This window comes from Aquila chrysaetos, chromosome 4 (assembly GCF_900496995.4).
Source record: "Aquila chrysaetos chrysaetos chromosome 4, bAquChr1.4, whole genome shotgun sequence".
NCBI classification, from domain to species: Eukaryota; Metazoa; Chordata; class Aves; order Accipitriformes; family Accipitridae; genus Aquila; species Aquila chrysaetos.
The window spans coordinates 32,490,117-32,516,774 of NC_044007.1; the positions used below are offsets into that span (position 1 = coordinate 32,490,117).

Here is a 26,658-nt window from a genome sequence, read left to right on the forward strand (position 1 = left end):
TAGGAGGAGCGTGGAAAAGCTTGTAAAGTCAGTCAGTGTGTTGGGGAGCCCGGCTCAGAGGTACAGGACAAACCTGCAAGTCCTGCCCGCACCCTTCCCTTCCTGTCTGCCTTTGGTGGAGGTCTCGGTGCCAGGGTGAGGTGGCCGAGTGGCTTTGACAGCCAACCTCAGCATCACGGCAGTCGATTGGACTTACCCAATGCCTCCTGGAGGAGAGAAGGAATTAAATCCGCTTTAGTACTCACAAAACCCCCCAAGCACTAACTGGGCTTTAGTAGAAAAAAGCCAGGAGCAGCCAGCTTGGCCACAGGAAGACTGGGGACCCATGACATGGGAAGTCTTGACCAGAGGAACCTGCTGGGGTTGGGGAAAAAGAGCCAGAGTTTGGTGGAGGACAAAGCGCCAGCTCTGCCTTGACTCCGGGGTCTGCAGAGACCTGCGCAGCCATGGTGGCTCTGCCTGCCCTCCGCACCGGCTGAGCCGAGCCAGCGGTGAGCTGGAGCCCGGGCAAGTGTGCTACGGCTGCTGAGCGCTTGCACCGGCGTGTCCTGGGACCCCCAGCACGGAGTTTTTTAGCTGGGGAGATCCTGTTTTCAAGCTGGCTGAGCTCAGCCAGCCCTGAGCCCAGGCCAGGGACCTTAGGGCTGTTTGGATACATCCTTGCACATGTGCGGCAAGAGCCAGCAGATGCCTTGGGCAATGCAAAGCACTTTGTATAGCCAAGAGCGCTTGCTACATCTATGGGCATTAAACATGCCTCGGCATGGAGGCCAAATGGTGCAAACAGCCCGTGCCTCAGCAAACACTCTCCAGTGCCCAAGCAGCACAGCTGCGTGCAGGCTGACTGGCAGGAACGTGGAACTCCCCAACCCTGCCTGGGACCTGCCTGGCGCAGCAGCAGCTTGCACTGGCCAAAAGTGAGCCTGGCAACACTAAACTTTGCATGTTCCAGAGCTCTGGAAGATGTCCAAGTTATCAGCTTCTTGTTAAAATGATTAGGTAGAGAAGAATGATATTAGGTGGCTCTTTTATTTTTATTGTCTCCTTCTAGTCCTCCACTACTAGGTAGCTTTGAAAGAAAAAAATGTGCACGCAGCCTTGATGTGGAGAGGCTGGCAACCCTGGGTAACCATAAAAATAATGGGAAATAATGAGGAAGAATCTCTCTAACTTCAACGTTGTAAGTTCCAGCTTGATTTGCTGATGAGCTGTATCAAAGCAACGGAGGTAGCTTCCTGAGAGAACAGAGTTGCCTGTCTGCTTTTAAAAGTCATCACGAATCCTTTCATGGAAAAATACTAACTTTTTTAAGACTAGCCCAAGCATTTGATTATTGCATAAAGCAGGAGGGTAAAAATGCACTGAAAATAAAAAAGTAGTATAATTTCTACAGCCAGCTCTAATATGGAGCCATCAGCTGGCTGGGACACGCAGATAATGCCCGAGGCTGATGGCCTGCTGTGCGCTGGGGAGCACAGGGACACACACCCACGCTGCGGTGTCAGGGCCGGAGAGCACCTTGGATGGCTCCAGAGTCCGGCCCCAGGACGCCCTGTGTTGCCACGCACAGCCCACCTTCCCACAGGACCCTTCCTGAGGTCCCAGGGATGGGGGGGCTCAAAGCAGAAGCGGCACCCCCAACTTCGCCCTTCTCCTCCCCCCAGCTCGGGTGCAGCTGCCGATTTTCTGCTGTCTCCCAGTGGCAGCCGGCAGCCTCCTCCTTCCCTGCGCTGCCTGGGGGATGTCTTCTCCTTCCCCTTGAGCTCTGCTGCGGGCTGTGGCTGCATAGGCAGGCACCCAAGCCGACATACCAGGCTGGAGTGAGTCAGGCTTCCTCCAGCATTGGTAGGGTGTCCTAGGAGCACGGCACAAGGAAAACTGAGCTGGCCCTTCATGGGGACATTTAAAGGTCTAACAGAAACTGTTAATTCAGGCGCAGGCTGTGTTTTGTGAGCGACGAGCTCTGCTGCTTCCAAACCTGTCCCTGGAGGCAGAAGATATGCATTTATCTGGTGCTGCTCCCAAGCTAATACCTATGTCAGGGATAATCTGCAGTCCAGGCAACCCGTTCCTGGTTCATTGAGAGCTGTTCATGTAGCACTGCGCTCCACCATTTTTTTCATCATTTGCAAATGTGTAAGTGTAAAACGCAGTGCAGGAAGCGGTGTCCCAGCTGTTGAGCCTGGTTGCTTCTGCTGCGAGCATCACCCTTTCCTAGCCTGCTCGAAATCCAGCTGAAAAGCAGTGAGGTTTTCCTGCCTCCATCCAGCACACAGGAGAGCTGGTTCAGACTGTCTAGAATTAGAACCAGCTCCTAAACTGCAGACTAATGGAACAGCTAATTCTAACCTGTTTATTTGTATGGCTACCTTATCCTTTAGCTTATATACAATGCCTGCCCAGTGCTGCATTCTTAAGGAAATGTAGCAAAAGTAATGAATTTTGCCCAAGGAAAAAGTACTATCTTTTATGTTGTATATAAAACTAAATCCAGATTTTAGGGCAAATACAGAACATCAATCTCCACAAAGCAGGATTTCAGCATAGTGCACAGCTTGACAGGCTTTTCAAAATAAAATTTACCATCTGTAGTTGCCTGTTAAATAATCAGAGCTTGCCCTCTTCTGGTCACAAGCAGTTGTACATGGCGCGGGTTGCAAACTGTGAGCCTGTGGAAATTATTATCTAAAAGACTCCTTGGAAAATTGCGTATTTTAAGAGTTAATGTTTTAAAATGTATTTTATTATGGTGTACTTGTTTTTCAAAGTTTGTTTAAAAAATCTGTTGCAACTATAATAGCTAAAAGAAATTTAAATTGTAGCTCGGCTGTTTTCTTATATCACACTTGTCTGGGCTTTATCTTGGATAATACCTTTCATGTCCTCCATCTTCAGGAGCTGCCCAGGAGCTTCCTTTTCTGGGACCCATTTGACCAAAGCCAACCTGTTACAACAGGAAGACATTTTCCAGCAGCTATTTACTGCCACCCAAAAGAAAGGAAGCATGGCATCACATTGAAAAAGGTGAATGTTTCCCTAAGTAAATTATCAATTATATGCATTCCTATGGTCTTTGTGGACATTTGAATAGAAAAAGGAACGTCCATTAATTTCCCCAGAGGAAAAGTTAAAGCTCAGATGCTATTAGAGCATCGGCATAACACTGAAATTATGAACAGCTGAAGCACAGGCATTTTATTGTACCTTGGAGGACCCACTAATCCATGGGGAGTCCATAGCATACTCTGGTTTCTGCTGCTCACAGAGCTATGGGTTACATTTACATATATACTGTAGGCTGGATTTTAGGCTCTTCTGTCTTGGGCCCTAGTTCCAAGTATTGGGGTGGGGGTGGAGAAAGAGTTCAGTGTTTTTCAAGGGTGACCATCCTCTCTCCTTTGCTGGGAGATGAAATCTACATTTCAAATCTGAGAGTTGTTTCATGGTTCTTTTAGATCCTGATCTGCTGATGGTTTTTGATGCTAGCTTTTCTTACTTTTCCCTCTACTTCTGATGTTGCTTTTATCATGTCCTTGGTCTTTCTTCTGAGCTGGCTGCTGTGTCTTATCTGTTGCTTTCTAGGAATGTTTGAAGTTTCAGTAATGCAGATATTCTCATAGTCATGAGCGTTTCTGATGGTGGTGGTGCAACAGTTGTAATTCTGGCTGCTTCTTGTTCCACACAGAAATATCAGCCCTTTTTGGTCTCACAGCTATTTGTGGTCGTGCCACTCATGTTACAGTGGAGTTAAACCTGCAAATGGCTTGAGATTTCAGAGCCACCATCCACCTTACATAAAGACTGAGTGTAAACTGTGCAGCAGACGGGTATACTTCAGAGGAAATCCTTACAATCCCTGGTCTATTTAGAGACGATCTCCATTAATAGGACTGACCACTGCATGGCACTCTTGCACCAGCATCACTGCGGCACCAGCCCTGGGGCATGGGAAAGATTATTTTAAACTCTCCCATTAATAGCCCTTCTGCTGAGTGGACGGCTGCCTCCTTCCACCGCTGAAATATGTTCAGAATGGGGCATGTGCTGCAAGATGTCAGTAGGGCCTGCCTCTTCCTGTGCAATCCTCTCTTCTCTCCGCCAAAAACCTGATGAGAGGGTTTGATTCTACATGATGGGATCTGGCAACAGTTGGATGAGAAAGAAGGTGTTCGTGCTGCCCTAAATGCAGGTTTTTAAACCATGTCCCTCTCCTTCTGAGAGATGAGAGAGAAGTACTTCTCTTCTCTGTATGGTTTAAGGTGCTGCGAGTAAAGCTCTTTCCTACACCGATCACATCTGAAAGGCAGACAACTCTGTGCCTGTGTGCATAGGATGTTGCTGTACATCAGTGACGTGATTGGGGATTGTGGAGTGAAGGAACAGACAGACATTGCTATTTGGCTATAGAAGGGTTAGGATTTTATTCCAGTCATTCAAAAAAACCACCTCCACCTGGCAGGAAGCATGATAACAAAGGGAAAAAAAGTCATTGTTTTCAAGTTCTGGGTCAGTGGTGGGTTTAAACCCTACATCCAAGCCTCCTGACTTTGGAAATGTTTGAGTTGGTTTGAGCATAAATTTTGTGGCTTCAGTAGGACCACGTGAACTGAGACAGTTTTGAATCTTTCCTGTTTGATTACTCGGGCAGTCTCCCCATGGCAGCCTTGACATAACTGATGGGTTCACTAATAGGAAACCGAGCCCTCCCCGCAGAGGCCACAGGTCAGAATTGCCTTTCTCGATGTGCTGCGCAGCTCTGCCCTGCTGCTGAGCCGCTGTAAATCTCCACGAGAGGAGGGAGCATCTGCCTCGTACAATGCCAGCGCTCCAGGCTCCCTCCTGAACTGCGGGAGGTTTCAGGCAGCCTACATAAAAAATGCTCTGCATTGCTGCATCAGATGCTCACAGCTCACGGCATGTAGTTGGGCATCTACAGCTAACCAAGGAAGTGGCCTAATTTTCTTTGTCTAAAAGTCCTGAGCACTCTGCTTGACGTTGAATTAAAAAAAACCACCTGAGATATTTCAAGTAGCCAGAATGGTAATACTTTAAAAATGGTTGTTTTGAATATTTTATTACTTTTCAAGGAGATCCTTAATCTGTAACTCCACATGAGAGACCCATGGAACCAATGCACTTTTGCTAGCACAAGCAGGGCGGAGCTAGGAAGGCAGTACTAAGGCACAATAGGAGGAACTAATATAAGGAAACAGGAGTAATATAACAAAACGTCCACGCTGCAGCTCTCCAGGTATTTCTTTTTGCTACTATAGATTAAATATGCAGTGTATTTGCAAACAGGCTTTCAAAATGTAGTTATACCTTAATAAAATGAAGGCCAGACTCACGATGGTTAAAAGGTCCAAGCGAACCGCAGCAGAGCATGGGTTCTGACGTGGGCCTACAGTGCTCACACTGCCTTGTTCTTCACTCATTTCCCTGGTGCAGTCTTGGTCCCTGTTGAGAAGCATTTCCCAGGCAATTCCAGGGTCTGTGCTGGGGTGAGCATGTGCTGGGGACCATCCCAACAGGCACTTTGGATGCGGACACCCTCATTTGTGGGGGAAGAGAGTTTAGCCCCATGGAGGCAAGGCAGGCTGCCCTGCTTGGCCTCAGCACCAGAGATGCGTCCTTGGCCTGTTCTCCGAGCAAGAGTAGCCAGCAGGACAAACAGGAAAAAGGGCTGGAAGCATGACCAGAGCTTGTTAAGTCAAGGCACAGGGAAAACTGTAAGTGACTTGCCATTGGGAAATGAAACCAAAATCCAGGAGCCCTCCAACCAAGATCATGGACCTTAAACTGAAATATAAACTTGACTGAATGACCTTTTTCACTGGGGCTTAAAGCAATATACAAACTTTGAAGGCTTGGCGACACTGAAGCTCACGACATCCAGCTTAAAAGTTTGCTGTTTGGCTTCTCTGCCAGGTTTACTTCTCGTAATTTTCCCAGAAAGACAAGGAATTTAGGCAAGGAAACCCAGCTGCCATAACAAGGTGGAGTACTTTCATTCTGTGGTACAGAGCTCACTGCACACAGCAGAGCTTGCAGCCTTGCACCTGGATCAGCTTCTGCTGCTTTTTGACTGTGGGCCAAGTCTTCCAGGGACATAGCTTGGCTCTGACTGTTGCAGATCTGGAGCTTTTGGCCCATCTCTCCAAAAGAGCAAGTAAATGATGCCACTTTCATGACTTCAAATCAGAAAACTAATCCTAGAGGCAATTCTCGATCACCTGTCCAGTTCTAAACAGGATCCGATCCAATTTTGTATCTCAGCTCTGCAGCTCAGCAGCTTCCCTAGCTATTTTGTGTTTTTCAATAAATCCTGTAAATGAATCCCTTTTACCCTGAAAATCACTGTGTTAAGAGCCAGAATCTTGCTGCAGCTATTCAGGTATGTACCCAGGTTACATTATTCATGTTTCTTTCCCCAAATTCCCCCCCCCCCCCCCCCCCCCCCAATATTGAGACAGGATTAAGGTTTGCATGTGCATGTATGTGTAGCTAGTTCTCTTTTTTAATAAACTCAGTGCTAGAGGTCACATTTATAGGCTTAGTTTATATGGTAATCTTTAAAAACAACCAGCCTAAGCACTGGAAAACACATAGCAGGGGTCAGTCCTGTATTAGAAGAGAAATAGGCTTGGTTTATTAATACGTCTTATTTAAGTCTCATTTCCATGCTTTTATGACTACATTAGGTTTTCACCTCACGTGGGCACATGTCAGAGAAGTAATGGAGCGAGAGAAGAGACAAGCCCTTTTTCAGTTCACAGAACCCCAATTCTTTATTAATCACAGCTTGCTCACAATGACATACAGGAAAATAGCACTAATGAAGAGTAGAATATGCAGGCAGCAACCTCCAGGGGGGTAGGGACAACTTCAAAACTGCAGCTATTTTGGGGATGATGTGTTAGGTTTGGTGATACTGTACTTGGCACAAGCACCCTGTCTAGTCATTCCTCCTGCTTCAGCCCTCTTATTCCTAGATGTCTGTCACTAGGTAGGGTTGGCTAACACTGAAGAGTAAAGGTCATGACAAATGGAAGTCAGCAGTGTCAAAAAAAAGGTAACAACTGGCTCATGGGTTCCAGGTGAAATATTCGGTAGCTTCTTGTACTATTGCACATGTAATGTGGTAGCATCAGGTAAGTATCATAGATCATGGCACCTACAGATAAAGCCACTTGATGCTATCTATTAGTTGCTCCATCAATAAATTTTCAAGTGGTGAATTAAGCTCACTTTACAATTAGCATTTGTATGGCTGTTTGGCATCATCCAGAATTTGTCATAGCTTGATGGTTACGATGTGCCTCTTAAATTTGCCTCAAACTGATCCCACTTGCTTTCATTCTGTTGCACAGCTCTATTTGTTGCCTCTCGCCTCAAAAAGCAGAAGCAACAAGTACTGCACATGGCAATTTAACCTCAATTGTATAGCACACTACAGAGTCCTGTAGCGTTAAGTTGCATTTGAAGAAACTACATTTTAAGAGCCTTTTGTCTTGGACAGCTGAATGTGAAATCACGATACCTGTGATCTAGTCACTGTTTCAACAAAGCTTATTGATGGCAAAGCAGTCTAGTTTATTAGGCAATGACTGGTCTCTAGCACCATAGAACTACTACTGACCTCGTGGTGGGTTGGAATGAAAGTCGCAGGGAATGGAATTAGACGTGAGGTGCTTCAAATGAACAGACCCAGCAAATTCAACCAAGTGGAAATAGACAACATCAGAAGCCTGTTACAGGACATGTAAGATTATGAAATAACTTGCATAATGCAATACTTGTATTTTTTAACAAAAATGTAAGTATTTACAAAATAAGATCCAAGTTTTTTAAACATCAAGCAAATCATTCTGCAAAGAGACCGCACTGGTTTTGTTTTTATTTTTGTTTCTTTTTTAAAGTTTTTTATTGAGTTCTTGATTTTTACTTTTTTTTTTTTTAAACCATGTCATACATTTCCCATACTGATATCGCATGATCCATAATAATATAGGCGGGGGGAGTTTACTAATGGTGGGGATGGGTCACATCCACCATTGCTGTTTTCAGCCAGACAGTTCCACCTGGAGCTCCTTGTTTCTACGGACCTCTGCAGCATGCCTCTCCTGGAAAACATCAAGAAGGGAAAAATCAAATCTCTCTTTCATTCCGCCTGCCCAGGCATGCTCCTGATGACAACCCATGTAGGTTGTGCATTTGATGCTTGTCCCAAACTTGTTTCACAGCACAACCATCTTTAAAGGATGCAACTCAGGAGAGGTGTCATCCACCAGAACAGCCTGAGGCACGTTCAATGCTTACATTCCACTTATGCTCTGGAGCTCAGTCTTTTATTTGATATGCCCTTATAATCCTCAGCACCTCACAGAGTTTCATTTTAAAGGTCCACATTGAGAGGTGCTGCTTGCAGCTATATAAGATGTGCCATGTGCTCACATTTGCCCTTTGAATTCCTAGATGTTAAACTAAATATAGGGAAGGATGAGTGGGCTTGAATTAATTGCTTGCACACTGTATGCAGAAGAAGTGTTAGTTACTGTGTTATCTGTAGTATTTAGGAACCATAAATAAAGGTCCAAGAATTTAGTTCCACCAAGATGTGTCAATCCGAACATCTCAAACACCCCCTTAGACTGAATGATGAAGCTAGCTGTCCTCTCCATTCTTTCTCTGGCTCTGATGGAGAAGGGACGTTACCAAAGGTCAATGCTAAGCCCTTCTGTCCACCTTCAGCCATGTTGTCTTCCCTTTTACAAAAGCAGTCATAATTATTTTAGACTTATTTGAGTCACTGTATATTCAGATACTTCCATGGAAATAGGCCTGTGGTCAGGAACAACAGCTGTCAAATGAATTTAGGAACATTCTACTTAGGGTGTTTATAAAACTATTGTTTTTGGCAGCTTCTGGGTTTTAGGGTTTTTAGTTTATGTCTCTCTCCTTTCAACTGTCTAACTATCAGACTTCTACCTCTTATGTCTGATCACTGAAAAAAACCCCAGACAACCAAATGACAAGCACAAGGTGACTACAGAAGCAAACATGCATCCTTAGCTGACTTCAGTTTAAGGCACTCTCTAGGTATCTCCATGCATTAGAGGGTCTTCTATGGTAAAAAATTCACAGAAGACAACAGTTATCTTTTTATTGTCTGAGTTGGGCTATGGATCACAGGCCAAGACAGCTTATTGCACCAAATGAACCTGTAAATCACAGTTTTTATAAGATCCGTAATTGTGAATGCTAGATTTCATAAGGTACTTGTTCCTCGGGGTTTCTATTAACTGCAGTATACAGAAGTTATCTTTGATTGCAGGAACTTCTAGATACCAATAACTCATGGTGTCCACAGTTCTGTGTAACTTTTGAAGATTTAGACCCAGATATCTCACTTATTCTTTTCCTGCATATTCAGGATTCACTTTTGTGTTGGCCAAACTGTATAGTCATGCAATTTTTAATTACCAGTCTGTACAAATGTTCCCAAATGAGTTATTGTCATCTTTGGTCAGAAGCTTTCTTTGGATTTCATGCACATATGCTATCATATTGGTGTGGCAACGGGGTCTAACAGTCTGTTAACATTAACCTAGGACAGAGGGATGCTTCAGCTGTCCTTCCCATTTCCTTTTGGACCTCAAGGATGGCTAATTGGCTTTTCCCTTTGTTTTCATAAGCTTTGGGATATGTGCCTGCAAACTAATCCAATGCAAAAACGTCAAGTAATCTGGGTACAGTTCCTAAGCTCAAGAACTATCCCCTTTGTGTAGTTACTTGTAATGTCATCCTTCGGTTTCTGTTGTTCTTCGCTACTCTCCGAGACTTTTGTCTCTATCAAAGAAGCAGAGGTGCTCACGGAGAAGATCTAATTGAAAATCACTGAGAGCTATTTTCTTTCTGTTAGTCAATTTACTAACATATTAGAAAGTTCATCATTGAGGAAACGAGTCATCACTCATGCAGATCTAATTAATTTTTTCTTAACACTTCTAAATCTTAATTTGCGTGTTTACCTCTCTTGTGTGGACGGGTTGTTTTGAAGAAGGGCATACTTGGTCCTGCACGGTGGGGTTTGTGATTTACCTGTTTCCTCTGGCTGTACCAAAGATCTCCAAAAGAAAATTTACTCTCTTTTAGCTGCAAGACTTATGGAAGAACAGACCCCTTTTGATGCATAGGAAAGATTTTTTCCCCCATATTTTTTCATCTTTCTCCTCTGAAAAACCAAGAACTACAGACATAGGACAATTGTTTGATTTGATGAATGACTTTTCTTAAAAGCCAAAATCTAAAAACAAGTGACACTTCATTTGTTCACAGCACTTCTTAAAAGTTAGAAAATCAGCCTTTCTCTGGAAAGGGTCCAGCAAAGAGCCATGAATGTTAAGGACCTGGAGCACCTCAGTCTCTCCTATGAGGAAAGGCCGACAGAGCTGGGACTGTTCAGCCTGGAGAAGAGAAGGCTCAGCAGGATCTCACCAATGCCTATAAATACCTGAAGGGAGGGTGCAAAGAGGACAGAGCCAGGCTCTTTACAGTGGTGCCCATGACAGGACCAGAGGCAATGGGCACACACTGAAACACGGGAGGTTCCCTCTGAACATCAGGGAACACTTTTTCACTGTGAGGGTGACCGAGCACCGTCACGGGTTGCCCAGGGAGGTTGTGGAGTCTCCATCTGTGGAGATACTCAAAAGCCACCTGGACATGGTCCTGGGCAACTGGCTCTAGGGGGCTGGGGACCCCTAGGGGGGTTGGACCAGATGACTTCCAGAGGTCCCTTCCAACCTCAAACATCCTGTGATTGTGTGATTATAGACATTCAATCTTTTACAAAAGTGAGTGCTGGTTTAGATAGCCATCAGGGGCTCTGACTTAAAAATCGCTCACGTGTAGCAACCGAGATAAGGGCTACCCACAACATCTCTTCAAAACGTTGATTAGATTTTCCTCTCTAGTCTAAGGTATGGAGTGATGGTGTGGTTACCTTCTCTTGGAGACGTTCAATAAGAGCAGCTAAATTAGCTTCACGGTTTTCTTTGATCTGTTCCATTTTCAGTATCAGCTTTTCCTCTGCCATTTTGCTGAAGTTATTGTTCTCCTCCAAAGCTTTTTGAAGCACTTCTCGCTCATGTTCTCTCTTCTCTGCCAGATGTTTCAGCACCTGGGCCTCCTGGGACTGGAAAGAGAGAGACACACAGCTGAAATGAAATACTCATGCGGAGCAAAGTAATCCCCATCAGGCAACAGTTCACTGAGTTCAGAAACTGCATAAAGTTTGTTGCTTTGTTGTTATATGCACTGCTTGGAAAGGTCACTTCTGTGTATAAACCAGATTATCTTCAGTAACAGGGGCTTATAGGCACTGGCTAAATGTGGGGTACATGCCTGAGGCAGCAGCAGAGAAGTGGCCGAAGCACTTCTGTTCACAAGAAATGCTGTCATGTGTTACTGCCCTGGGTTGCCTTGGTTACTGCAGCTGTTGCTTAACCTCTGACAGCTGCAGTCTTTTAGCTATGAGTATTTTATTTGTAGAGATAGGGGATTGGGGGTTGAAGGTATGTACAGTGTTAAAAGGGAGGTTGCCGACACAGGAGAGGTGCATTTTTTGCCTAGGTTGGACTATCCTTTTAAAGTGCTTGAATAGTTAGTAACAGGCTTTGAAGTTTACTGTTGTGAAAGACAGACAGAATCAATTCAGATAATGTTTTTTTCCCATGATATTTATGTTTGGCTTCATCTCACTGATGATGAAAGGAAAAAAAGGGTTTTGTTCTATAGAAAATAACAAAAAAGCTATTTTTAGTTAAAAGTTCAAATTTTGCAAGGAGGATGAAAACTGCAGCTAGGAGTTAAATGGATGCATCCTATGCGCAATACTGTGTTATTCTTCTTTGTAAACGCATTGCTCAGAAGCATCAGCTTTGTTATTTATCTTAAATCAAATTACTAACATGAAACCACTAATCCTAGGAGAGAAGCCAAAGAACTTGCAGCATTGGGCCCATCCTCCAGGCAAGTCTAGTCGAAAAGACAGTATGTTTCAGAGGGGTTATTTGGAAATGATAAATAACATTGTACGCTTTTGGATAAAATAAATTAGAGGGAGCATGAGAAGCAAACAGAAAACGGGGAATGAAATATGGCTCTGGGAAGCTAAGTGCGTATTTCAGTGCAGATCACAATGCACTGTTGCCATTGTTATCCACAAAAATGAATTAGTTTAAGGCCTAAATTAAGGGCTTTAACCAATAATTACAATTAGTGGTAATGAATCCTATTAAATTCTGTTGCGTGGCTTTAAATGGAGTGAAAAAGGCTGCAATTCTTTTACATGAGCGAGATCCAGCTAGGAGGAGAAAACAAGTATTTTAACGAAGGTAAGATACACATAAAGCCAAATGCACTGATAAGGCATATTAAGCAGATTCTAGAAAATGCTGCAAAAGCCAGGCAGAACATCTTGCAGCAAGACACCGGAGTAAAACATATCTGGCTTTGAAAGGCTGTAATGGCTTGCCTGAGATCAGAGGAAAGAGCTACTTTCATCCATCTTGGCCACTTAATGTATCTGCTCTCACCTCTGGCCTGGTTGAAGTAAAGGGCTCCTTTCTCAAACTGTGATCCCAGGAGCACTTGCGGATGGAAACGGTCTACTGAAATGGTTGGTACCTTACAAAGATCTTCCTGGCTCTTACCTCCATTATAGCGTATGCTGAACATAAAGTAGCAGGGCAAACATTTTTCAGATCTTTGGCTCAGAGAAAATAACTGCTATGCAGGCCGAAAGATGTTGCAAATGGGAGCAAAATGTCCCCAGAGAGGTGCAGCCAAAAGCAGAGGGAGTTTCACTGGTGGAGAATGGAAGGAGGATGAGCCAAAGGGAAGAAGAGCTGGGCAAAGAAGGAATTTTGTAGACTAACTGAAAAATCATAGAAGCCCCATAACTTTAACAAAACCACCAATAATTTTAATAATAATATAATAAAAATAAGTTATTTTGAAGCACACTATTTGATTTCAGATACTTAGCATTTAAGATTTATTTAACTGTAGGCTATTTCAAAATGAAAAAAAGTTATTTTGAAAGATTTGGTACAACATAAAACTGAAATAATTGAACATCTTCATCTTGCTTTACCATTTTTGGACTAACTTGGGTGGCTCAGTTTGACCAGTGCTTGTGAAGTTGTTCTGCATTTTCTGTTTAATTTAGTATTCAATGGCAACCTTTCATCTACTTCTGAAAAAGTTATTGTCATTAAATTTTGATTGCTGCTGATATGAATTTTGTGAACCCTTTGCTTATAAAAGTAACTTTGATAATCTAAGTATCTATTCCCCTTCCTATTGGGAGTTTGAATAGAAAAGGGACTATGATACCAATTGTAATTTCCTTCCCCATGAAATGTTTAAGAAGTGACTTGTTAATTTGAAAGGCTAACATTTCATGGTGTTTACATATGTACATATAATGTGTTATAAAATCAAACCTTTGCAGATTTGGAAAACAGACATTTCCAGGGACATAGCCAGGGCCCGTAGAGATGCTATAATAAAAAGTAAGATTTGGACTGTGCCTATAAGCAGCATTTTTTAAAAGAGCCTTGGCTTTCAACAGGAGGTAGCAAAATGCCTTTGAGACTTTGGGGCACTTGCCCATTTTTCAGGATTTGTTTTCTTCCGTTCAAACCCTTTGCCTTCTGGAACTACTTCTTATTATCATAAATCCAGGAAAACAGTGAAAAATTAAGAGTTCCATATCAAAGCACACACAGTTCTAGAGGCTACACTAGAAGACAACACATTAAAAAATAATTTGTCCACTAATGCATGATAATGAAGAAATCCTTATACCCTAATTCAGTATTTACTGGATGCAAATTGTGTTGGCAGCAGTAAGAGTCTGAATGAAAGCTAAACCAGGGCTCAGAAACTGACTGCACACCCCTAATGTGATTTTCCTTTACGATATGCCTTAAATGGCATTCCTTTTCCTCAGTCAAAATGTTCAAGGTACCCAGGACTGGTTCAAAATAAAGGGACCCCCCTCTCCACCACAAAGCATCCACGGGGTAGAGTCTCATTTAGACTGACATCCCTCTTCTAATGCCATTGCACGCCAGCTGTGAGTCTGCCTGTTTCCCTGGTGTTCAGACCATTTTTTAAATCCCCTTACGACAATTTTGGAAAGCACTTGGTATGTTTTTGTACTGGATTGTCAAATGATTTTCTGTTTCCAACACATTTGGCAGAAGAACTTGGCCACCCTGTCTGTTCAAAGTCTACTACACATCCAGAAATGGGTAGATGAATGACCCCAGATACCTAGCGGGGCTGGGATTAATAGACTCCCTTTGTTGTTTGTGTTGGCTTTTAACTGCTGTGTTTGGACTCCCATGGTCTTGATACAGGATTCCAACATACGTAGGAAGTTTTTATTCGAAGTTTATTTTCAACATTGTATTGTTTGAAGTGCTGGAAAGGGTATTTTCAAATCCTTGATAGTCCATGTTCTAACATACTTGTAATTGGCTTACAATAAGTGCTTCTTGTATAGCTGTTGTGAGAAAATGAGCAAAAAAAGCTGGAAATGAGATGAAAGATAAAGATTAATAAGGAGACAAAAGTATGAAATGGTGGAGAAAGAAAAAAGCAATACTCGAGGGGGAATATCCAGAAGACTCTTCTTAAATATAACAAGGCATAATCAACGCAGCTACAGCTGCAGCATCTAATGCTAGATGTAGAGGAATAAAAATGTTGCAAAACATTCCTGGTACAGATACCTACAAATGTACTGCTGTGCTAAAAAGATGGCTAATGCAGGCAAACTCCTGTGATATTCAAGTCATATTTCTAAAAGATCATGTGCACCCTCAGTTTGCAGAGATGACTGCCTCTAAAGGAAATCCACATCTCATACTTAACTGGCCAGAGATAGATGCAGACAACTAAACACTCACTTCATGAGCAAAATTATTTATGGGAACTGGCTTTGGAGATACATATATTTTTTAATTATTACTCACAGGGAGAAAATTCTACTTATCTGAGTAACAGGTGCTTTATTTTCTCACATTTATCTATTTTTCTTTGACATGTACATACAAATATTGAAGTAATTTATGCAGAGATAAAATTACAGGATTACTTTTAAGCAAGAAACGGGCTCAGACAACTGCTTTTAAACTGGAAATTTTGGCTTGTATGCATTCACCTTAGTTACCAGGATCCTTAGTTACTAGATGTATGAGGCGTGCTACCAGTCATGAGAGCTCCACTTTCATAACACATTCATTCACTGGCTGGATTTTTTAAAATTCAATTGTTCAGCAGAAGCTGCATTAACCTTGGAATTCTTCAGTGTTTTGTGTATTTAAGAGATACTATTAATGGAGCAGAATGTGAAGACAGGATTAAAGGCTCCTACTGCAATGTAAATGCCAAGGTGAAGCCTAGGCATTAACCAGAAGGAAATGGTGACTTGAAGTAGTGATGTTTTCAGGGGAAGGAATTGAGGTTGAGATTTTCCCACATAAAAACAAGGGAATGGACTCAAGTTAGACCTCATTCATCGCACTGGCTTCTTCAAATCTCTGCACGGTTACATCCTATTCTTCACTGGGAATACTATTATTTGTACTACATTAGCACCTGTTCTGGCTTTTGGGAGAACTCACTGTCCCAGGGAGTGTGCAAATACACAGGGAGAGGCAGTTCCTCTCCCAAAGCAAGGACAGTCTAAAGAGACACGAAGAAGAGGCGGATGCTCCTGCAAAGAAGTGAAATGGCCATACGGCAGGAGAGTCAGAGACATCTGAGCTGTAACCGTAGGTGAAGTCCTGCTTCTACTGAAACTAGATGGTGCAAAATTTTGCTTGAATTTAGATGAGCATCTTTTTTTTTTGTCCAGTCTGCCAAGGGACCGTTGGGCCAGGGCTACTAAGAACGTGAATAAGAGTAAAAAAAATAAAGAGTCCATCCATGATGTGATTCAAGAAAACTTTCTCTTCCTCAACTGGCACAAAATTCCTGCTCTCAGGGTTGTGACCCATGGGGGTGAACAAGGCATGTTGGAGGGATGCAAGAGGTACCGCCTGAGCCTGTCTGATGCTCCCCTACCTGCTGATGAGGCATTTCGTGATCTGCTGCAGTTTGAGGCCTGGCGTTTTAAGGTTAAAGAAGATCAATGTCAAGTTTTTCTTATGATTGTTCGTTAACAGCAAAGCCCACGGCAGACTGTGGGGACAAGCTTTGCCAGCACTGGGATGCAATCTGCCTCTGCTCATGACTCCATGTGCTCCAAGACAGACCCTGGTGTCTCACACTAAACCCTCTCCTAGCTGGTAGCAAACATCTTCCTGCAGGCACATATTCCATAGGCTTATGCTTTTTGGATGAGGAACTGCGAAGTGGCTTGCAGTTTTTGCTATCTTTTGTAAACACTAGGGGTTAAGCACCATGTATGGAAATGCTACGGTGTAAATCAAAGTGCAGCAGAAACACCCAGTTCTGGTGCTGATTCCACACATATTACTGGGACTTTACATGGAAAAGCACTTCCTGCTGTATTCCACCTCTGCACGAGCACAGCCGAGGGCCAGCAGGAACGGAAAGGGAGATCAGTAGATGGGCAACACGGGAGGCAAATGTCTTGGGCAGTGCCTGCCGCCCCTCCCAGCCTGCTCGCTTACAGATTTGGTGGGAAACAAAGGAGGAGAGCAGGAATGAGTTGGAAGAAGCAAGCAAGCCCCGCTTTTGCCAGGGAAGGTGCCGATCCCTTCTCTGCTCCTCCTCTTGCCTGGAGCGGCAGTTTTGTAGGTCCCCTGCAATGTCTAGGAGGAAGCATTTGTCCCCCAGCTCCGCTGCCTTCCCTGCCTCGGTGAAGCCTTTTCCCCCAACAGCTTGCTGACCCGTGTGGTAAAGCACGGGTGGCTTTTTCAATGCCAAAGGAGAGATTAATCAAGAGTATTAAGAAGTGCCTCTGGGCAGGCTGTGGGGCTGGCTCAAAGGGGCAGCGAGTTGGGTGCTGAAGCCCGACGCAGAGTGCGGCCATGATGCTGGCAGAGATGCCCCGAGCTGACTGCCTGCTGCGGGGAGCACAGCGAGCCTTGCCCAGGCGAGGCTGCACGGGGGGCTTATCTCGCAGCATTTCATAGTAATGGTATTAAAAACTCATGTAGCTGTAAGTCTACATCCAACAGTATGAAAGTTAAAAAATATGACTGTTCTCCTGCATTCTTTGTAGCGCTAAGCTCTAGGGACAAGCCAGATTCAATTTCATCCCAATACAAAGCCATTAAAAGGATTTAATTACATACAGTTTCTCTCCCATAATCCAAAGTCTTATAGAAATGTGCGTTCCTTTAGTGTTTCATTTTTATGCTAGTATGTTGAACATGGGCAATAAAGATATATAATTCAACATATGGCTCTTGAAGTCTGTACATCAAGGGTAATAACAACTGAACATTCAAGGCCAACAGGTAAAAATTGATAAATGTTAAAGATTCTGTAAGAAATAAACTTCTGCTGCATACAATGTCACTCTGTTCTAATTTCTTAAGTGAGAAGGATGAAAAGATCTTTCTGATTATCCACCAAGGTGGAAAAATATAGCACACATATGGCAAAAAAATAATGGGATAATAACGACATGCTGTAAAGAGGATTCTATAAATGGAAAGGACAAATTTGTAACTAGCCCAAATCGGTCTCACTGTGTGGCGCAAAAGGAAAAAATGCCTCAGGTGAAACTCTCAATTTGGTCCGAGAGTATGAGGTCATGACTGTCAAGTGAGGTAGAGAAAAAGGAGGAGAAAAGGAAAGAGCCCTGTAGAAGCTTATAAAGGAATAAACAAGAATGATAAACAGGAAACAGCATAAGCAGGAGACTGCTGAAGACCATGTATTGCTGTAGATGGTTCTCATGAGTTTGAAAATTTATTAATGAACATTGTCTAATTAACAGAGCAGAACCTAATTCCTAAACAGTGTGAAATCAATTAGTATTTTTTCTGAAAAGGCAATTCTCATCCATTAGTTATACTTGATTTTAATTAGAACTGTGCTGGAAGGACACAATCTAGAATGGTCATGCCTGACAGCTGTTGTACATAGCCTGAAAAGTATGGTAACAACTGCCATGCTGGTTGTCAGAAAAAGTCTGCTTGGTTTGTCTAGCAGCAGAAAGTGGAAGATGCTTAGGGAAAGTATAGATGAAGTTGAGCAAATCTGCCTGGTCCTTTCCTTGAGATAGATAGATAGATAGATAGATAGATAGATAGATAGATAGAGCTTCCTAGCTTTCAGCAGTCACCAAGTTACATATTTTCTGAGCCAGAGGTTGCATTCACATAATCATTTCCTACAAGGTAGTGCTCTATCAATTTTGCTATTATCTTTTTGAAATAAATAATACTTTAATAATCTCTAAATAGTCTGTGATAACAAATATAGCTCAATTAAACAATACATGAAAAGGTGATTCTCTCTCTCTGTGTTGAAGTTGCAGTCTGATGATTTCATTGAATGTTTCTTCCCCTTTGGATTCTGCGAAACAGAATATAATTGTTCCTGTTCATCTTCTCATTACCATTCATGACTGTAGACTTCTATCTTATCTTTCATCTGTTGTCTCTTTCCAAACTGAAAAGTGGACTATTTAATTTATCTTCTTATGGAAGATTATCTATTCCTCTGATTGCTTTTTTATCCTTCTCTGCACTATACTCTTTTTCAGGACAAAAAATGAAGGCAATAGTTGAGATGTGAGAGCACCAGGGATTTTAACAGTGATATAATGAAGTTTTTTGCTCTGTTCTTTGTTCCGTTCTCAGCAATTTCTGCTGCAATGCTAATGTGGAGGATCTTGTCTATTAAAATAACTCAGTTATATGTTCATTCAAAATGAATATAGTACCAAGGGGAAGAAATGGCAGGTGTCTGTATTGCTATCACTGATTGCCAGTTTATTGCGTAATGAGTTTTTCTTTAGGAAGAAATGAACAGTAATGGAATCAATGAAATGAAATCTCTGGAACATTCAATTTATATTTCCCACTAAGTATATGCATAATATCAGGCTTCTTAATTGCTGCCATTTCATTCTGTGTCCATATCTTTACTTGAGTATTTGTACTTGGTACAGAGGCACTTCACAGATTGAGTCCTTGGGGCATATCATCTTTGGGTGGGCAGGTGCTAGTGCAAATGCATATTCCTTTCACATACATCACATTCTTTTACTGAAACAAATACTCTGGCAAAAGTATTTCTTTGAAAGAAGCAATAGTGCTAATGTGTGTGCATTAGAAGCATACAGTCTTGTGTTAGCAAGGCAGCAAAAATGGCAAATGTGGCAACACTTCAGTGTTCATCTACATGAATTGTTCAAATCAGTGAGGTCCAGAAGAGTCAGGTTTCACTGCAAATCAAATCTGAGGGCCAGGTTTTAAGCAGTTGTCAGTAATCCAGATCTACTGACTTCAATGGACTCACATCTCACCATACACCAGTGTAATCACTCCATTGGGTTTCTTGGGAGAGACCCTGATCTGGTCTGACAGGAGCGAAAGGAAAATGGAGCTGCTTTTGTTGGAGCTGCTCCATGTGCTAACTGTGGCATATCTGTTGTCCCTGGTCTTCTGTATACATTTTTGTCCCTATCTGGAAAGATTCTGTAAATGTCAGTTTTAGTAACAAATCACACTGTTTAAGAGATAAATGAAAGGCTTATAGACATCCAAGCTTGTTTCATTTTCAGATACCCTCTACCAGGGACTCCATGAGCAGGTGGAAGGTTTCTAACTCCAATTTAACTGGTGCAAGCAGATTTGCCACAAAATAACTTTGATCACCTGCTTGAAGGACACAGAAAGTCCTTCTATGGCTCTTGAGGCTTCTCTGGCTTCTGTGGCTCTCCTTTTGTGCCATAGCAAAAGGAAACATGAATTAAGCAGGACAATATATTACCACATCTTGAGTTTTCTGTGGCCATGGCAGCCGGCCATGACTTTCCTGAAACGGTGCAACACAGCATGAACACTGGGCCCATGCAGAACACTGCTGATTTCCAGACTGGCAATTCAGGCTGACTATGGTGAGTGTCTCCTTGGCTTTGCCTGTCATCCCCCGACTTACCTGACCTTGAATTTGACCTTTTATCTTCTGCAAAAAAAAAAGCAATCTGAGCTAGCTCTGACTTAGAGCAAATAAAGACCTCTTCAACACATCAGTCATGATGAAAGCCAAAGAAACAGTTAATGTGGACTTCCTGCTGTATGCGCCCTGCATTTGTGCTAACCTTTGTGAAGAAGGTGCAACAACCCTTCCAAACCCTATGTGACAAAACTTCTTGATTATGAAACAGGGTTTTACCATTATGGGTAAGGTCATAAAGAAGGGAAGACTTAGTCTGTAGATAACCCTACAAGGCCAACTTCCAGCACTATTGAGACTGACTGCTAGAAATGCCTCTCTTGGTAGCTGCACTATGCTTAGTGTCTTCATTCAAGCGTGTGGTGAATGATTCAGAATGCTCTTTATTCAGGGCTGACATGCCTCCATACTGCATAAATAAGGCTTTTTAGCTGCCTCTGGCAGGCCTTGTGAGTAATTTCCATGGGCACTGCAAGGAGTCAAGATCTGGTAGCCCAGACAGTAGCTGTTTGAATTGCACATCCATCTCTTAAGACACCAGAAGAATTGCACTGGTTTTCAGCAACTATTACAGATGCTCTGAATGAATCATTCACTTAAATTCACATAGTAAGCATGCGTATTTGAACCCACTTGGGCCTCCTGTCCAAAGCTATCTGTATTTTGTGATGCATACTTCCCAAGCATCAAAACCAGTGAGGTCTGTTTGCAAGTTGCTGAAAGAAAATAAACTCATTTGTTTATTCAAACATGTTCATAATTTTTGTCCATGCAGGCCACTGTGGGTTAGTGATGGCAATGGAAACTTGGCTGTTATTCTGTACACTAAGTCAGGTCTAATTACTAGCATTTTTTTAAGGAAAGATACCTTTCTCCTCTCCTCTGCAGCCTCCAGCTTTTTCTGGATCTCCTCAAGAGAGAGTTCTTTCTTCTTTGGAGAAGCTAAAGTTCGTGGTGCTTCTGAGACCGGAGATGGCGGCTTTAGGATCAGTTCAAAGGCCTGGCCCGAGGCACGTTTGTTGATTTGTTTCACTTCCATGTCTGCAAAATAAAGTGAGAAATGGTAAGCCCTTCAATACCTCAGTGGTATTGAGAAGAGAAGCAGCACAGATGTTACTGTGGGATCAGAAGTACAGACAAAAGATTTAGCATCTTTGCCTTGGGCATTTCAAATGCAATGGCAGATTATGGGCTGAAAACTGTTCTCAGGAGAAGTACATTCCATTTTATCTGTAATAGCTTAATTATACCTTAATCTCATAAAGATAAAAATTTACAGCAGTTTTGGAAGCTTATTGGTGTTCTGTGTCATTTCACACCTCCTGTGAGCAGTGCCCAAGCTGATTAATTTTTTAAGCATGCTTTCATCTTTTCTTGGTTTCCTTGGGAATTATGTCAGCTGTGAAGAGCTGTAATTCTCAAATGGGTAGTAGGAAAAGTACAGCTCAGTATGAGAGGGCTAGCTTTAAGAGTTTAGTTAGTTGCTACTAGGAACAATATCCAGCATCACGGGTAATACACAATCAGTAGATAGTAATAGCCCAAAGCAGCAAATAAATTGTTACATCAGCAAAATATCCACTGACTAACGCTATGGACTGGGATGGTGAAGTGAGTCATTTCCCAGCACTAGCACATTATCTGACCTGCAGGATGATTTCCAGTGAAAGCCACTCACCATCATATTTATAGATGTTCATGTTGCGAGGTTCCGGGTAAAAACAGGAGCAGATCAGAGAGAGCATGGACAGCTCCTTCATCTTTTCCTTGTAAGCTGAAATGAGAGATCTTGTTAGCATGCTTCACGTCCCCAGCTCCTCCTTAGTGAATCTCTAGCTGAGGTGGCTGGCTGGGTACCAGCAAATCTGGTCTATCACCTATCTGGCAGATTTCTCTAGAACATTTACTTTCAACTATTTCTTCTAAACATCGAGCCTTTATCAAATCACACATGAGATGCTCAGTACTGCAGGGACTGCTTCTGATCTCCTACATGACCTCAGACTTGGGTGTAATGCAGACCATTCTATCTGGTTTATAGAAAGTGAATATGGCTACTAGGAAATGTATTTAGCATTGGAAGAGTGCCATGACTACACTCTCTCCTGGCAGGTGGAGAGACATGAAGCTCTTACAAATTCTCTGACGTATCCAAATGCAATTGAGAACAGCTCTGAAATGCTGCCCATGTGTTGCCATAGGCAGATGCTAAAGACATTATCTGTTACAAATGAAAATGTCATCCAGATAATTAAAAATAAAACCAGAAATGAGGATACATTTATCAAATCCTTTGCATAATGTCCTTAATATGCGTAATGACTTGAAAGAAAGCTTTTCCTTCTTCATTTACTGGCCAAAACATGTCGCTTCCATACTCGGGTCTAGTTTATATCACTCGATGCAACAAATACCCTTGTAATTTACCTTTACGGTATTACCTTTATTGACTTTGTAATGCCTATAGGGCCCAGTCATGGACTGAGGAGGAGTTGGTCTAGAAATGGTGATACCAATACCTAACCATTAGACAATGTTCTGCATTCACCCCTTCTAATTGCTATCATCCCAGCTTGTAAGTAGGAAAATTGTCTTGTATCTGGTCACTTGGCAAGTCAATAACAGAGCCCAGACTAAAGCCAGCTCTCCTGGGTCCTGGAGCAATACCCTAGCCACTGCCCACACTGCATAAAGTATATATGTTGGCAGGGAGAAGGGCATTGCTTCAAAATTCATCCTGGCACACACAAATCCCTGCTATTATCAAAATCATATCTACAGAGGCAAACACACACTTGCTGCCAGCATGTGGAAACATGGCTTAAAATATAACTGTGGCTGAACGTGTTGTACTTAACAGATCAGACCAAATTAATCCTTGATATTACTAAAGAAAAATCGGACAGCCCTTTGATCGTCCAATTGTGGATACATATGAAATTGTCATTCAGGCTTTCTCATGGATGCTCTTGTGCTTTTTGAATTTGTTTTTCCTACTCAGAAAGGCCTCTGAAGTTGATGAGGGCCTTTGGGTGCTGCTTGGTGGTATGTGAATGATCCATCAGTTTAGGAATGAATTTCTAGCTGTCAGTGGATGACTGATTAATCTAACTAAGCTTTGCACGGGGACCTCTAATCATGGACGCTAAATAACCCACCTAAAGGACATACAGCTTTTTGGAAACGATTGGTGAAAGCCAGCATCTCAGGTCAAGAGTGTACTGAAGAGTTTGCTTTCTGTGAACTGAGGCTGTCAAGGAAGCTTGGACTTGACAAGTTTTTTGGTTTGAAACCTAAGTACCAACTTGCAAGGAGTAACTCAAAAATCTTCTGAAGAGACAAGTCATGCCCAACTGATGTCTGTTAATAGTCAAACATAATGATATGTTCATTTAGGCCTCCATCCAACAAAGCATTTAACCACCTGCACAATTCTAAGCACACAGGTGTGGTTGTCCTGACTGTCCTTTGAGGAGGGCTTGCCCAGCCAGCTGCCCACACCACCAAAATTGCATCCTTTTCAGCAGGGAGGTTGTGGAGTGGGAGCACACGAGACCCCGCATGCTGCCCGGGAGGCTGGCAGACATACAGAAAACGGATGCTGGGTTGCATGTTGAGGACATGGCCATCGATGACACAAGCTGAAAGCTACATGTTCTTGCACAAGGTCTGCTGAATCACTGCTACAATGTATACCTTGAAATATCTTTATAGAAAGAGGCATGCAAAGCAGTGTCCCAGGAATCCCGCCTTTTGGGACCTTTGTTATTATTTTTTATCTTTGCTTGACATTGAATATGTCTTGTTTTCTAACAGCATTTAAAACAATTGGAAAAAGGTGTTTGTTCTCCCAGCTTGTCATCTGCAAAACATGGCTGGAGAAAGATAAGGACGTGCTCAGCTCTCTTTCCTTTCGGAACAATAGCTGCACTGAAAGCACGCTGGCGAAATCATTGTCCTATTTCATTCCGGCCACTGACAGAATTAGGATGACTTTCCATGCTTTACAAGCATTACTTTCTTCTTTTTTCATGCTATTGATTTAGTCTCCATTTGCCCTAGAAAGTCCTTCAACCATAATCAGAACTTGGCTTGAATACTCACAGAAAGTTCTGGAGGCTGCTGGGAACCAACCAACCTGCCGTGTTGACAAGTACTGTTTTTCCCGTTGGGAGACTTAAGGGCTGAGGGTCTCAAAGGAACTCAGAGGAAGAGCTACACAGCTCCTCAGGTGTCCAGCATCAGCATTGTGATGGCTTGTCACCCTTGACCAGGGAAAGAGCAGCTTATTTGGCAGCATGGAGTGGCAGGAGCCCTGCTTTGCTCAGCTGTCCTTCCCTTAAACTGCTATACATTAAAAAAAAAAGCCGTAATGTTAGCCCAGTTAGTGGTCTGATAAGAGTGGCAGGCCCATGTCACACAGGTTGAACAGGGAGATAACTGTGCTTTCCCAAATTCTGAGGAGTTAGTGTTTTAGCTATGGAAGTCTATTCTCCCAAAAATAAATGTTTTTCTGTTAAAAAAGCAGCACGCTTAGGCCAGAAAGCCAACAGCACAGCATTTATGCAATCTGCACAGGACCTCTTGTGTTAACTGAAATAGGCACAAAAATTATCTGTCTTATAGTGGAGCTTTTAAAAACCCTTGAAGACAAGCAGTGATTGCAACAAAGTTTATTTTCCAAATGTGTTTCAATTGGCTTGCTAATTACATAGCTCCTTGTGCAGTCATGTAGGGTACATATCATTCCATTAACTGCGCAAGTTAAATGAAGGAAAGTAAATGATGGTAATCGTAATACTACAAAAGCTTTGAGAGGGAAATTGCTAGGAAAGAACAATGTTGACAAAAGATGGCAACAGAATCTTCTTAGTTATATGCAGCAAGATTTAAATGTTTATATGCATTAAAAGCTTCAAAGCTGGGCAAGAGCAGAACACTGATTTTTGCTAAAACCAGAAGGGATTTCAGTATTAGCAATTCTTGCAGTTTTGCTGTGAATAGCCTAGTATTTACAGGTCGTCTTAAATTCTGAAGCTGTGTGATTATTTCAGAACCTCATCTACTTTTTAAAAAATAAATTCCTCATATTCAGAGTTGCAGAGAACGCCTTAGAAGTACTATCTAATGCCTCTAAAAGCTTTGACAGCTTCAGAGAAGAAACTCAAGATAGCTTTGAAACTCAAGAACGAAAGATTTTTTTTCTGAATGAGTCCCAAATGCACCTTAATATCATTGTTTTAAGCCAATCTCACTATTTTTCTCAAACTCCAGGCATTAGTTTTAACAGCTCTGTCTAAAAACTGTGAAACCACTCCCTGTGTTGGGTGAACATTTCCATACTCTTTATCTGTGGGCTCTTTACTTGCTGGTCCAGGTAAGATCTCCCGGAGGCTTTCAAGGGCACCAGTGCTATGTCTGCATGAGCCAGCAGTGAAGCACAGGACTGGATCTCTGGGGGGAAGCAATTCTAAGGACTCCATGCCGATGCTGTATATATCTGGGGGGTCTTTTCTTTAGACTAGTTCGGTCCCATGGTCTAAACAACCATTAGTGCCTGGAGCACAGTAGATATACTGCTATTGCACATCTTCCAGTTTCATTACCTATCAAGTAAACCAGTTTGTGCACTCTTGAGATTGCTCTGCAGTGTGAGCAAAGCATGGTCAGCTGGGGTGTTTTGATGATTCTCTTTGTAAGTGCTCGCCTGATCTCAAATAATATGCCTATTCAGATACATCCCACATTCCTCCACTGACGACAGAAAATTAGTCCATCACCAGTCCTGCAGTTCAGTTGCCCATTGAGTGAAGCTAATAAGGAAGAATGCTATGGCTGCCATTAGAAGTCAGCAGCCAGTTATTTGTTGCTGGGAGAAACAGGAAGATTAGGGAAACCACCAGTAAAACCACCTCATCGGTTATCCAATAGCTATAAGGAATTTTTTACAGTTTACACTGTAAAATGAAAATCTGTCCTGACTGATGGGCCATGGGCAATTTGGGTTACATTTTGTTCCTTGGCAAAGCACAGCTAGGACAGATTGTTGTGTCACAGCAGAGACCATTATTCATAAGCAAGACTATTTTTAACACATGAAAGCAGAGAGATAAGTGTAAATGTTACTTATAATTAACATCTGATGAAGGCAAATCTGTTGATTCCTTTTGCCTTACTGAATCCAGTCCACATATAATAAAGTGTTACTGATTTTTGACACTTCAAGTCCCACTAGCCAACTAGTTTTGGAAGTTCTGCACACCTGGAAGGAAACAGAAACTGGCACGTTGCCCATGGTCAAAATGTGCAACCTGTAACACAGTTCAGCCCCGTGTTCTCTTGCCAGGCACCTGTGAGACAGTCAGCTTTCTGAGACTGAACTGAAATCCTGCTTTGTTTTCTGCTTTGGAAGAGACTGCAAGAGTAAGATTAGGTGAAACATGAAAGTCAAGGTAGAGAAGACCTACCACAGCCATC

The 26,658-nt window shown here is 42.5% G+C and overlaps 1 protein-coding gene across 1 annotated transcript in view; it reads right to left on the reverse strand.

Annotated features, from left to right (window-relative positions):
* Positions 1–6,761: 6,761 nt before the first annotated feature.
* STMN2 (stathmin 2) overlaps positions 6,762–26,658 on the reverse strand; it is a 41,921-nt gene continuing 22,024 nt past the window's right edge. Inside the window, exons 2-5 of the mRNA XM_030012602.2 lie at positions 21,860–21,955; positions 21,050–21,222; positions 11,006–11,197; positions 6,762–8,123 (exon numbers count right to left, since the gene is read on the reverse strand). Coding sequence (XP_029868462.1) covers positions 8,064–8,123; positions 11,006–11,197; positions 21,050–21,222; positions 21,860–21,955 — 521 coding nt within the window. The 3' untranslated portion in view covers positions 6,762–8,063. The remainder of the gene's footprint in view (positions 8,124–11,005; positions 11,198–21,049; positions 21,223–21,859; positions 21,956–26,658) is intronic.